At 41.8% G+C, this 12,060-nt stretch overlaps 1 protein-coding gene across 2 annotated transcripts in view; it reads right to left on the bottom strand.

The window, feature by feature from the left end:
- OLFM3 (olfactomedin 3) overlaps window positions 1-12,060 on the bottom strand; it is a 199,406-nt gene that overhangs the window by 16,400 nt on the left and 170,946 nt on the right. For both annotated transcript variants that reach the window (XM_048497146.1, XM_048497145.1), the window contains exon 3: window positions 8,938-9,093. In XM_048497146.1, the coding sequence (XP_048353103.1) occupies window positions 8,938-9,093 (156 nt within the window). The remainder of the gene's footprint in view (window positions 1-8,937; window positions 9,094-12,060) is intronic.

Here is a 12,060-nt window from a genome sequence, read left to right as displayed (position 1 = left end):
AAAAGACCGAGGCTTATTTCCAAGTAAATGTGCATAAATTGGTCTGATGAATACAAGGAAAAAACTATTATCAAGAAATATATTTTAATGCTAGGTTGGTTATTAGACCATCTAATCCACCATAAGAACTTAACGCTGATTTAACTGAATACCTCAGTTATTTTTATTCATTTGGGCCCTGTTCAGTATTTTGAAAGGCTACTATGTTTTATTTCATTGGCCCATACAGAAGGAGGTTCATTGAGAATCAGTAAAAATGCCTTTTTCTTTCCCACAGGAATCAGCATCTTCTGCTGAATCTGGAGAGATCCTTGGCAACATGTGGAGCTCTTGTCAAGGCTCGCGATTCTGTAAGTATTTTTCTAATGGTTGCCATTACTGTTGACAGTATTTTAACTTTGTGTTTAATTGGTTCCATCCATCATTCTGCTAATCAAGACAATTATAAAAAAAGGAGAGCTGACCTTCTAAATGTTGATCACAAAGCTATTTCCTTGAGGGAAAGCTTTTTACTCAAACTAAACACATGTTAAGCTTGATAATAAAATGTTTATGCTTGCACAACCTTGGATTTATCCTTATTTCTTCTTGACATTAATTGAGTTGAGGGTCTTTATACCTTGCCCCAACTGATTCTATAAATCTACTTTTCTTTTTAATATTTCAATCTGTAAGGCTATATGAATTAATAAATTATCATCTTTTTTATTTTACTCTGCTTTCAAAATGAAACCCTGAAGAAGTATGTCCATTCATTCTCTGCTTTGTACATTTCACTGTGCTGAAAACTATGGATTGATTCTGTGAGCATCAGTCACAGAAGTGGATCTTTCATCACCTTTCCTCAGCACTCTTCTTGTCACCTCCCCCCCCCCAAAAAATTTCTGGGGATCAAAAAATCTAGGCAGCATGGGGGACCATGTGAAATGAGGAAGAATCAGGTGAACTCATCTATCTTTCATTCTTACAGCAGAAGCTCCACTGAGGGGAAAAAAGCAATTTCTCTTTTTTCCTGCAGCCCCCCTTTCATGGCATTACCTCTTTGATCATGACAATCCCCTGATCCCCAGCAATGCCTTTTAGAAGGATCACAGGGGACTTCTGGGGAGAGAGGAAGGTGTGAGTATTTGATATGATTCCATGAGCACCATTCAACACACAGTTTGTAGGATCTACGATCCAGTCCTAAGGTTTGATTCTTCTTAGAAAAGCTAATTATAACTCAGATCAGCAGGAGGTGTTTTTTTTAAATCCCAATGGATTCCAATATAACAAACCAATTAGTTTCAGGGGAAAGCCAAATTGGCTTGCATTACAAAAGCTAGATTTCTATCCAGTAGTACCTTACAGACCAACAAGATTTTTAAGATATGAGCTTTCAGGACTCAAAGCTCCCTTCATCAGACAGTTTTGACTCTTGAGAGCTCATACCTTAAAAGTCAGACTTATCAGTATAAGTACTGTCAAAGAGTTTTCAAAGGTTCTCATGGACATTGCCAATACAAACTCTCAGGGAACTTAAGCCCAATGGAAAAAAAATGACAGGACACACTGTTTCTTGAAAATCATGTTTTTTCCCCTATAACACAGTTAATCCTATCAACATCCCTTTCAGATCTCAGCCAACTATAGCATTTGTAATTTTACTAAGATTTAAAGGAGGATGAAAAGCAGAAGTAGCAAGGAAGCTAGTTAATGAACTTGTCACACAAATTTGCTGGATGTCAAATTTCATGGTGAATGTGGAGATTCCCAAGTAACTGAGATTGTGAGAAATTGCAATGGTAGCAAAACAGAACTTGGGTTATACTGGTAACATTTCTCAGTCCACACATTCCTAACTTGGCAGAAGGTTTCATCTAAAGCAGTGGTAAATCTGGAGGTTTCTGCTGTGGAAAAACACTTTTCAAGGAAAGAAAGAAAAACTTTTATAAAAACTACTGACATTTCTCTTATGGGAATCATGAAGAATTTTATAAGTCCCTTGATTGAAAAAGATCATAGTGCTCCAGTAGTTAGACAGCAAATGGAAATAGCAGTTCACTTGGGACTGTTCTGCACAGCAAATGTATGATGGTTTGCAGTTGGGATAAAGTAACCTGTTTTCCCGTTTTTGTGTTCACATGTATCCATGCAGGCAGTAATTGGAGCCCACGGAAACAATCCGGGTTGCTGTTGTGCCTTTGCATGGAGACACGGCTATTTTTTAAAATTTACTTCCTACCGATGCATAGCTATGCAAGCATGCACATTTCTCACGATATGACTATCTGCATCTGCATAGCTATGCAGATGCAAGTTGCAAAATAAAAAAAGGAAAACAAAGGCGAATAAAGCATCTCCTGCCCGGCTGTTCGTTTGCGAGTGGCTGTAACCTGGGACTTCTTAAAAGACTTGCTAGTAATACGATTCTTAAAAAACCTGGTTTGGGGGAAGTAGCACGGGGCAGATTCATTTTAGGGGCAGAATCTGTGTGAAGTCCCCCCCAAAAATGTTTTTTTTCAACCATCCTACACCCATGTTTATTGGCCCATGCGTAAGGGACCTTGGAGAGGCAAGAAAAGGCAGATAAATGTTGTCACAATCCATAAAGCCATTCCTTTAGAACACTTGAACTGACTCCAATACACCATAAAATCTTCAGCACACCCGTTTAAGTCCATCTACTTCAAATGCTGTAGAAAGAAAGGCACAACACTGCGTAGGATTGCAATGTCGATCACCCGACTAAAATCAGATATAAATTATTCTAATTTCAAATGCTCTGTCTTCATGGACTGGCAAAGAGATGTATGTAGTTCTGTGTTTATTTACAATAAAACAACAAATTACGTCCCATTATGATACACTGCTAAAGTAGCTCTAATAAGCAAGTGCCATTTAATATGGTAGGAGCCTATGCGTATGACTGAGAGAGAAATGAACAGTTATTGTAATTTGTACTTCTTGAGGAGTATTCTTTAAATTTTTTTAGAAACTTGGCTATATTTTGTAATAATGATAATAGTATTGACATCCTTTTAATAAAGGTCTATTTAAATTAATTTTATTTACCACTTTAATGAAGGTTTTTTTTTTAAAAAAAATCACATGGGAAATATTCACTGAGGAAGAGGAAAAAATCTGTCACCAGTGCCACAAAGTATGTTTTACACATAGCTAATTTAAGCAGATGGAAATTGCATTTTAAAATTATATGCAGAAATGTTATTACTATAAACGCATTAGAGTAACTGGAGTTCCCTTTGCAGCTTTCAGATATAATTTTATACTCATGAGCAAAATTTCATTGTGTGTCGATGCCCAGAAATCTTTAAATAAAAGTGGTTTGGAAAGGATGAGTTGAGGGAGTGTTTTATTAGACACAGCACCATAAACTCACACAGACCTTTCCAAATGGGTATTAAATCCTCTTTCTGTTCCACAGATCTTAATTTATGATTACAGTGCTATGACTACATAAGTCAAAGTGATTCTTTTCAGTGTTGGCTTCAATATGCTTTTATGGCTTTTGCATAAGCAAAAGGATAGAATGATAGAAATTTATCTCAGCTCTCAGATAATCTTGCCACCTTCTAGGAGGGGCCTTGAGATCTAGAATTACATTTGATTTCCACACAATAGAGATCAGTTTCCCTGGAGCAAATGGCTGCTTTGGAGAGAGGACTCTGTGGCATTATACCCTACTGAGCTCCCTCCCCTTTCCAAACGCTGCCTTCTCTAGGCTCTACCTTCCAAATCTCTAGGAATTTTCCCTTCCAGAGTTGGCAACCCTACTCTCAGAGCACATTTGCTCTCAAGCAAGTGTTAGGCTATTCCAGTTCATGGGGTTGGGTGTCTCCATCTATCATCAGCCTTGCATTTTTTAAAGCTTTATGCAGTTTTATGTTATGTTTTTATGATCAGTGTTATGTACTGTTTTATTATTGTTTTTCACTGCCTTAAGCCCTGCGGGGGAGGTTGGTTTAAAAATTGAATGAACGAATGAACGAATGAATGAATGATGTGACAATGAGGAGTAAAGATCACCTCAGCCATCTTGGCTCCTTTAAGAGAGAGCCAGGATAGAAAAGTTTTAAACAAGAAAATAACAAAATGTGTCCTCCCAGTTATTTTGAAATGCTAACAGAAGTGTTGTGAGGAACCAATTCAGATCAGGGTTGCTCATGAGGAAGGAAGATCGGGATTCACTTTTTTCTTCATGGAATTTTTCTGACTGAAATCTCCCCCTATGCTTTCACTACTCTCAAAGGTGGATTCTGCACAGGGCAAATATAATGGGTATAGGGCACAATACAAACTGTTTTATTGGTGGGGGACTTCACACAGGTTCTGTCCCCAAAATGATTTTGCCTTGTTTTATTTCCCTGAAGCTGGGATTTTGGAAAATAATTAAAGCAGTGATCCTTTTGCAAAATTCCAGATTGGAACTGCTCCCGCGCTAACAGCCAGGCAGGAGACATTTTATTTCTCTCCCTTCCATCCATTCACTGTAACTCAGGGGCGTAACGAGGCAAACTGTAGCCCTGGGCAAAACCTGAGTTGGATGCCCCCCCCCAATGGGCGGCCACTCCACCATAACCAATTTTTTTTGTACCAGGACATTGGTGCCTGCAGGGGATGCATTTTTAGACATATCAGCACCTAAATTTCAGCGTATCATCAGGAGACTGTTCTTATGCTACCCCCCAAGTGCAGTTTGGTTCAGTGGATCCAAAGTTATGGACCCTCAAAGGGGGTGCCCCATCCCCCATTCTTTGCTAAGGAGATGGGCGCTATCCTTTTGAGGGTCCAATAACTTTAGACCCCCTGAACCAAACTGCACCAAACTTGGAAGGTGCCATCATGACAGTCTCCAGATGATATCCTGAAATTGTGGTGCTGATACATCCAAAAATACACCCCCTGCAGGAACATCCCAAAAATTTGCCCAAGAATCTTTGTTCTGCATTGAGTTTTCTGCATTGCTGTCAATGGGGGTTGCAGGCTGGGGGGTGGCACATTTCTGAAGGCACAGTCTCAAAACTTTCATGGTCTCATCAAGAGACTTCCCTAATGATCCCCCCCAGGTTTGGTGCAGTTTGGTTCAGGGGGGCCAAAGTTATGGACCCTCAAAACTGTAGCCCCGATCTCGTATTAGCTCCCATTGAAAATAATGGGGATGGGGCACCCCCTTTGGGAATCCATAACTTTGGACTCCCTGAACCAAACCTCACCAAACTTGTCTCCTGATGATACACTGAAAATTTGGTGCTGCTAGCCTAAAAACTGCGCCCCCTGCAGGCCACAAATTGAAAACCACTAAAAATACCCAAAAACGAACCCTGCATTTTGATGCCCCCCACAAGGTGGTGCCCTGGGCAGCTGCCCACCTTGCCCAATGGGCATTACGCCCCGCCATCAGGGGAAATCCGCCCATCTGCCATTTTGTTGTAGGTCACCCAGCAGGTTGTGGGCAGATTCTCAGAGGGCCCCACAGGGTACAAAGTCCCTTAAGCACATTTTCTCCCCATGGCAGTGAGTATGACTGATCTACAGCAACACATTCATTATTGCCCGGCTGTTGCAGGGAGGTCCCTTTTTCTTTTTCTTTTATGTTGCATGTTGCACATGTGTAGGTACGTAGGTGCAGCTGAGAGTATTTTGGAACAATTGGCATGGCTCATTTCTGTATGCCTGCACAGTTATTCATATGTTGAGGAAAGAAAAAAAATAGAAGCATCAAGTGAAGGCGCAAAAGCAACCTGGGGGTGTTTTTTGGCAGTAGATCTATGGACTATGACCAGAGTGTTTACCTACTGAGCATGAGTTTTTTTTTTTTAATTTAGCTTAATATCAACACTGCACTGACAAGGCATTGGCTGCATAATGGGCTGCGTGGTTCCCTGTTGGCCATGGCTGTATCACCAGAAAAGAAGACCTTACATTTAAACAAGAAAACAGCAAATAGTGCTGAAGGAATTGTCAGGCAGCGAAGAATGTTTCCAGCCACAGCATTTTGAAGAAAACCGGGGCAATTAGCAGCTGGTACATCCCTACATTGAAAGAGGCAGGAATGACCCAATATCAGCAAAGGAAGTCTGGTGGAGCAATCCTGACTAGTCACATTCTTTTAGGTCTGTTGAAGTAATTTGATTTAGAAGAACACAGCTATGCTTAGGATTGCACTGTGGATCATTAGCTTTTCAACAGCAACAGTTCCAAGTCTGCAATAGTTTGAAAAAGACCAAATAGGACTGCAAGAGATGAAACTGCAGAGAAGAAAGCAAGCTGGTTGATTTGCTCTTTCGAACAATATGGAACTACCTTATCCCACATCTTGAGCCAAGTTGCCTATTTTTGATTGGCATCAGCTTTTCAAGGCCTGGGGCTGAGGTCTTTCCCAGCTCTGCTATCTGAGCTTTACCAGATCTTTTTGTATGCAAAGCAAGTGCTGCTCTCTACTGATTTCCCCCTCCTCCTATTCTCTCTAAGAATGAAGTACAGTGTCTGAATTCTTACAGATTACAGTTCTGACAGAAAACCGCCTAGTCTATTATTCCAACCTTTTAAATCACCGAGTAATATCATTAGCTTGCAATCTTCCTTAAATGCCGATCGAAGTATCAAATGAAATCTGTATGTCCAGCCAACCCAAATATCAAGTGTTTAAAAGGTTACCGTGTTAGAACATGCTGTTGCTTTTGACAGCTGGTATTGAACTGCTGGGTGCTGGCATTACGTTCTTTTGATGAACAGTGTAATGACAGCACAAGATACACGAATGGCTCACCAGAAATTTGCTACCATAGGCAGCAATTATAAGAAACCCAGAATGGAAATCAAGTCCTGAAGTCTACCCAATGCAGGTGTATGCTATATCTACGTTATCCGTATCTGGAACTTCTCAAAAAGCAGTCTCCTATTTTGTATTTTTATTGTTTTATTGCTGAACTTAAACTAGAGTATAGAGAACCTGTTCTAACCTTAACAATCAAGGTGGCAACTGGGACACCTGTTGTGGTTTTTAGACATGATGCTATGGTGGCACCAAGAGTAAGCCTGAGTGAGTTTGCCTCCCTCTCTGTACCCATAAGGTCCCCTGACTCAAGAACACTGGACTTCCTTTTGCTTCCCAACCCTTTATAACTATATCAACGAAGGGCAGTGACTTTGCACTACCAAGCTGATAGTGTGCTCAACAAATCACACCTGCCTCATCCTTGCAGCTGTTACCAGGACCGGCCTGCCCAACAGTCAGATTAGGGAGAAAATGATAGTGTTCCTAAATCAAACTGGAAAGCAAAGGTTGAGTATTACTTTAGAATTTCTCTTTATATGCTGGTCCCCACAATTGGCATTCAAATTCAGCATTCAAATCTGCTTCTCATTGGTTGTAGCCAAGTAGGGAAGCCAACCTCCAGGTGTGGCTGATCTCCTGGAATTATATCTAACCTCCAGACTACGGAGATCAGTTCCCCTAGAGAAAATAGATGCTTAGAAGATGGACTTTGTGGACATCATACCTAGGATTGCCAAATTCCTCCTGGCAACTGGTGGGAGCTTTGGGGAGGGGAAATAGGGATGAGCAATCCACGTCCCCACACAATGATGTCACTTCCAGCATGATACAAAAGACTTGGAATTGTATCAGAGGTGGGGACACTCAAGCACTTGCCCCAAAACTCTGGTATCCATAGAATTTTGTGGCAACCACAGAGTTGGAAGCTTTAGAGTTTTGAGGCAAGTGATGCCAGTAGTTCCTCAATATACCAGAAGTGATCTCATCACACAAACCAAAAGTGATCTCATCACACAGCATTCCTCCCCACTTCCACTGACCTGCTTCCTCTTGTCAACCAGCTGAGTGTTTGCAGGAAATTGTAAGAATTTCCCGATTGGCTCTTGGGAACCCTAATTTAACCCCTGAATTACTTTTCTTTCCTACTCTCCACCCCAAATCTCCAGGACTTTCCCAACCTGGAACTGGCAACCCTATGCCCCATGTCCCCATCTGGGGGCTGGGGGGTGGGGGTAAGCTGGCAATTTGGTGGCTACCTCCTCCAAAGTAACTAGATGCCACATGTTTTTGCTTTTGAGACACAATATGGCAGAAAGTTTCTGAAAACTTGAGCACTTGTTATATTTCTCACTTTAGGACCAAACTACTCAAGACCATTTTTTTGGAGCATAGGGTCTTGTTTCCCCTGGCTGGATTCTCATATATCACCAATCATATGCCAGATGTCTGGTTACCTGTGTAGCTCTGCAACAGGGCAAATTGCATCATCCTGGGAGCCATTTTGGACTGAGGAAACAGTACTTGAGGAATGAAACCCCCTTTTTCTTACACCACAGTCCAAATCTCAATCAATCGGAGCCCTGTACACTTAAGGAATGAGTTTCCACAGCATGCTATATGGCTCATGGTAATAGAGTCAGTCCAGGGAAACACAGACTCTGCTCTCAAAAAATTGGCCTCACTTTGTTTGACAAATATCTAAGCAAGAGGAAGCAAACTAGATGCCCAAACAAATGAACAAAACCTCTCACTGTTACTAATTAAAGTGACATGAATCTCTTGCCTTATATACTTTCCCATCTTGGATTGTAGAAAATGTCATCAGAGTTTAAAAGGGCATCAGTCTTTGTTCTTTTATTATTCATTTTCCAGGGTGCCTCATTTATCACCAGAAGTCCCTGGCTGCATATAAATCTGCAAGGAACTTTATCATGGGTGCAATGAAAATAGGACTGTTTTGTGATGACAGTTCTCTATTGTTAATGGTCACTTCCCATCGCAATGAAACAGCAGAGTGAGAGGGAGGATCAGAATGGAAGGGGGGATTCATTATGACAAGCATTTCAAATCAGCAGTTTAGCAATTCACACATTGTTTCTCAGAGGCATACGACTCTGGCAGGCACTCAAGGTTATCATAAAAGAAATCAAACCTACTTGGAAATGCTTCGTCATTAAAGTCTTCCGGTCATCTTCAATTTGCCGAAACTTGGCCTTCAGCCCTTTCATTTGTGTTTCCATTTTCAAAACATACTGGAAATCCCTTTGAGTTCGTAGGTTTAAAACTTCAATGGACTGGGACATATTCTGTACCTGTTCAAGAAGAATACCAACTGCACTCTCATATTTTATTTTAAAGCTTTCTTTCTAATACATAAAGACTCAATTGAATGTTGAATAATAAACTGGCATGTGCCAGGACATGGCTCGCTAGCTCTTTTCATAAAACCTTAGCCAAGGCCCTGAGCTCTCAATGCACAATGGAAAGCCAGAATCACATTCCGCAGTTGTGTCATACCAGTGTAACCTTTCCAAAATTAATGAGATTGCAGCAATAGAGAATGTGAACCTGCGTCTTGATCCATTGAACTGTACCTTTAAAAGAACACATCATGAAAAAATCAGCAGAATGCAGGAAGAAAAGAATCTGTTCTGAGGCAGAGTTGTACAGTGTTATACATATCTTATAATTGCTAGGGCAGCCTGCATCAAGGGCTAGTTTTATGGTTAGTTTTAGATGTATATCTAACATAACTCAAGCACACACCTAAAGCGAGAGCTTGCTAATTCTTTAAAGTGTCTTTTATATTCACACACATATCATACAACCCGGGCTGCTTTTTTCCATCTTCGTCAGGCCCGGCGACTGGCTCCCTTCCTCTCCCGAACGGACCTAGCCACTGTGATCCATGCAACGGTCATCTCCAGGCTAGACTATTGTAACTCACTCTACGCGGGCCTTCCCTTGCGTCTGATCCCGAGATTAAAATTGGTCCAGCATGCGGCGGCGTGCTTGTTAACAGGTAGCGCCACCTGGGAACATATTCAACCTGTATTGCGTCAGCTGCACTGGCTTCCAGTGGAGTTCCGGATCACCTTTAAGGTGTTGGTGTTGACCTTTAAGGCCTTACGCAGCCTGGGACCGTCATTTACCTTCGGAGACCCGCATCACCCCATATATGTTCCCTGCACGGCCTCTCCCGGTCGGGGGGAGGCCAATCCTATTGAGTGGTCCCTGGCCTCTTCAGTGGTGCGGCTGGCCTCCACACCGCAGGGCCAGGGCCCTTTACAGCCCTGGCCCCGGCCTGGTGAGACAGCTCTCCCTCCAGCTGTCCGAGGCCTCTGCGGGACCTTTGGGAGTTCCCTTGGGAGCCTGTAAGGCGGAGCTGTTCCCGCCCAGCCTTTGAGACCCGGAGACCAGTCCGCAAATAGTGCCCCCCCTCTTTCCTGTGGCCCTGACATCTAGGCCACATACCATCTAATGAGACTCGCCATGCCTCCCTTCCCAGGGGAGAGGGAATTTTAAATCTGGAATATTGGGCGCCACCCATACATTATTGAGTCTGTGTAAACCAAATTTCTAGTTTTATCGCTGCTTTTAAATGTTTAACTGTTTTTATATTGTTCCTTTATATGCTGTACACTGCCCAGAGCCCTTCGGGGATGGGGCGGTATAAAAGCTTAATAAATAAATAAATAAATAAATACAGGAACCATCACTGGTTGCAATTCTCAGTCTAAAGTACACAGTGGCAATTCAAACCTTTGTTTGTTGACACACAATGTATTAAATGGTTGATGAATTCTGAGACATTTCTGTGTGCATACCAGGTTTTCCACATTTTTTCTCCCATTGACTGTTTCTCCTTATACTGCAGAGGAAGCAACTTCTGTGGTCCTGATTTTCAGAAGCAGCTTGTTTGGCACTGTGAGGGATGCTCTCAGAACAATGGCCCTCACTATGTGTCCTGAGCTCTCTATGCAAGTGATTCAATCTAAGGCCTGATCTGAGAGGCTGACAAGACTTGTCAAGGCTACTGACTGTTATTCCTTCCTTATGATCCACATCCAAGACATAGCCTTTGGAACATCATAAGCGATTTTGAGGTTCTGGGAAGGAAATGGAAGGATCTCGATGCACAGTTGAAAGACATGCCCAAGGAGGAAAAGAAAAATAGTGGATGTGAATAATTGGCTTCACAGGTGGTGCTGCCAGAAACGTTTTGGCTTCTCAGACCATGGTCTACAGTTTCATTAATTTGGACTGCTGGCAAGAGATGGGTTGCACCTTACGGCCACAGGTAGGAACATTTTTGCTAAAAGGCTCACAAACCTGATTAGGAAGGCTTCAAATTGAGTTATGTCAGGGAAGGAGACAGTATTCAAGTGGGCAAGAGTACATCAAGTACTAGAAATAATACTTCGAAGGTTATAGAGAGAACTTGTCACATAGTTCAAGTATCAGACAGTGGAAGGGAAATAACCCTTAAGTAAGCAGCCAGGCGGGAATGACCTTGGCCTAAGATGTCTCTACACTAATGCACAAAGCATGGGGAATAAACAAGACAAATCTGAATTCCTAACATGGCATAACAAATATGATATAACAGGCATTACTGAAACCTGGTGGGATGAGTCTCATGATTGAAATATAATAATTGAGGGGTAAAACCTGTTTCAGAGAATATAGACCAACTAGGAAAGAAGGAGTAGCAGCATTACATGAAAGAGATAATACCTGTGAGCAGGTGCATGACTTAAACCCTGCAAGTCAGATTGAGAGCATCGGGGTAAAAAAGAGAGAGAGAAACAGCAGTGATTTCATTGTGGGGGTCTATTACAGACCCCCCAAGCCAGACTGAAGAGTTAAATGATGCCTTTCTGGAACAGATTACAAAACTTCCTGAAAGGAGAGAAGTAGTAGTAATGGGAGATTTATCCTGATATTTATCCCGATATTTGTTGGGAGTCATTCTGTCAAGACTATAAAGTCCAACAAACTCCTCATTTGCCTTGCAGACAATTTCATGATTTATAATGTGGAAGAGGCAACAAGGAGATTGACTATTTTAGATCTGCTCCTAACCAACAATGATGATCTGGTTAATGGGGTGGAAGTGGTAAGATTCTTAGGTGGGAGTGATCATGTTCTCCTGGAATTTTTTATACAGTGGAAAGGGGATGCCAAATGTAGACAGACATGCATTCTAGACTTTAAGAAAGCAGATCTCAGTAAACATAGGAAACTAGTGGGTGTGATCCCATGGTTAAAAATACTGA

The sequence above is a fragment of the Sphaerodactylus townsendi genome, linkage group LG05 (assembly GCF_021028975.2).
Source record: "Sphaerodactylus townsendi isolate TG3544 linkage group LG05, MPM_Stown_v2.3, whole genome shotgun sequence".
NCBI lineage: Eukaryota > Metazoa > Chordata > Lepidosauria > Squamata > Sphaerodactylidae > Sphaerodactylus > Sphaerodactylus townsendi.
This window is presented reverse-complemented; position numbering and strand designations above follow the sequence as displayed.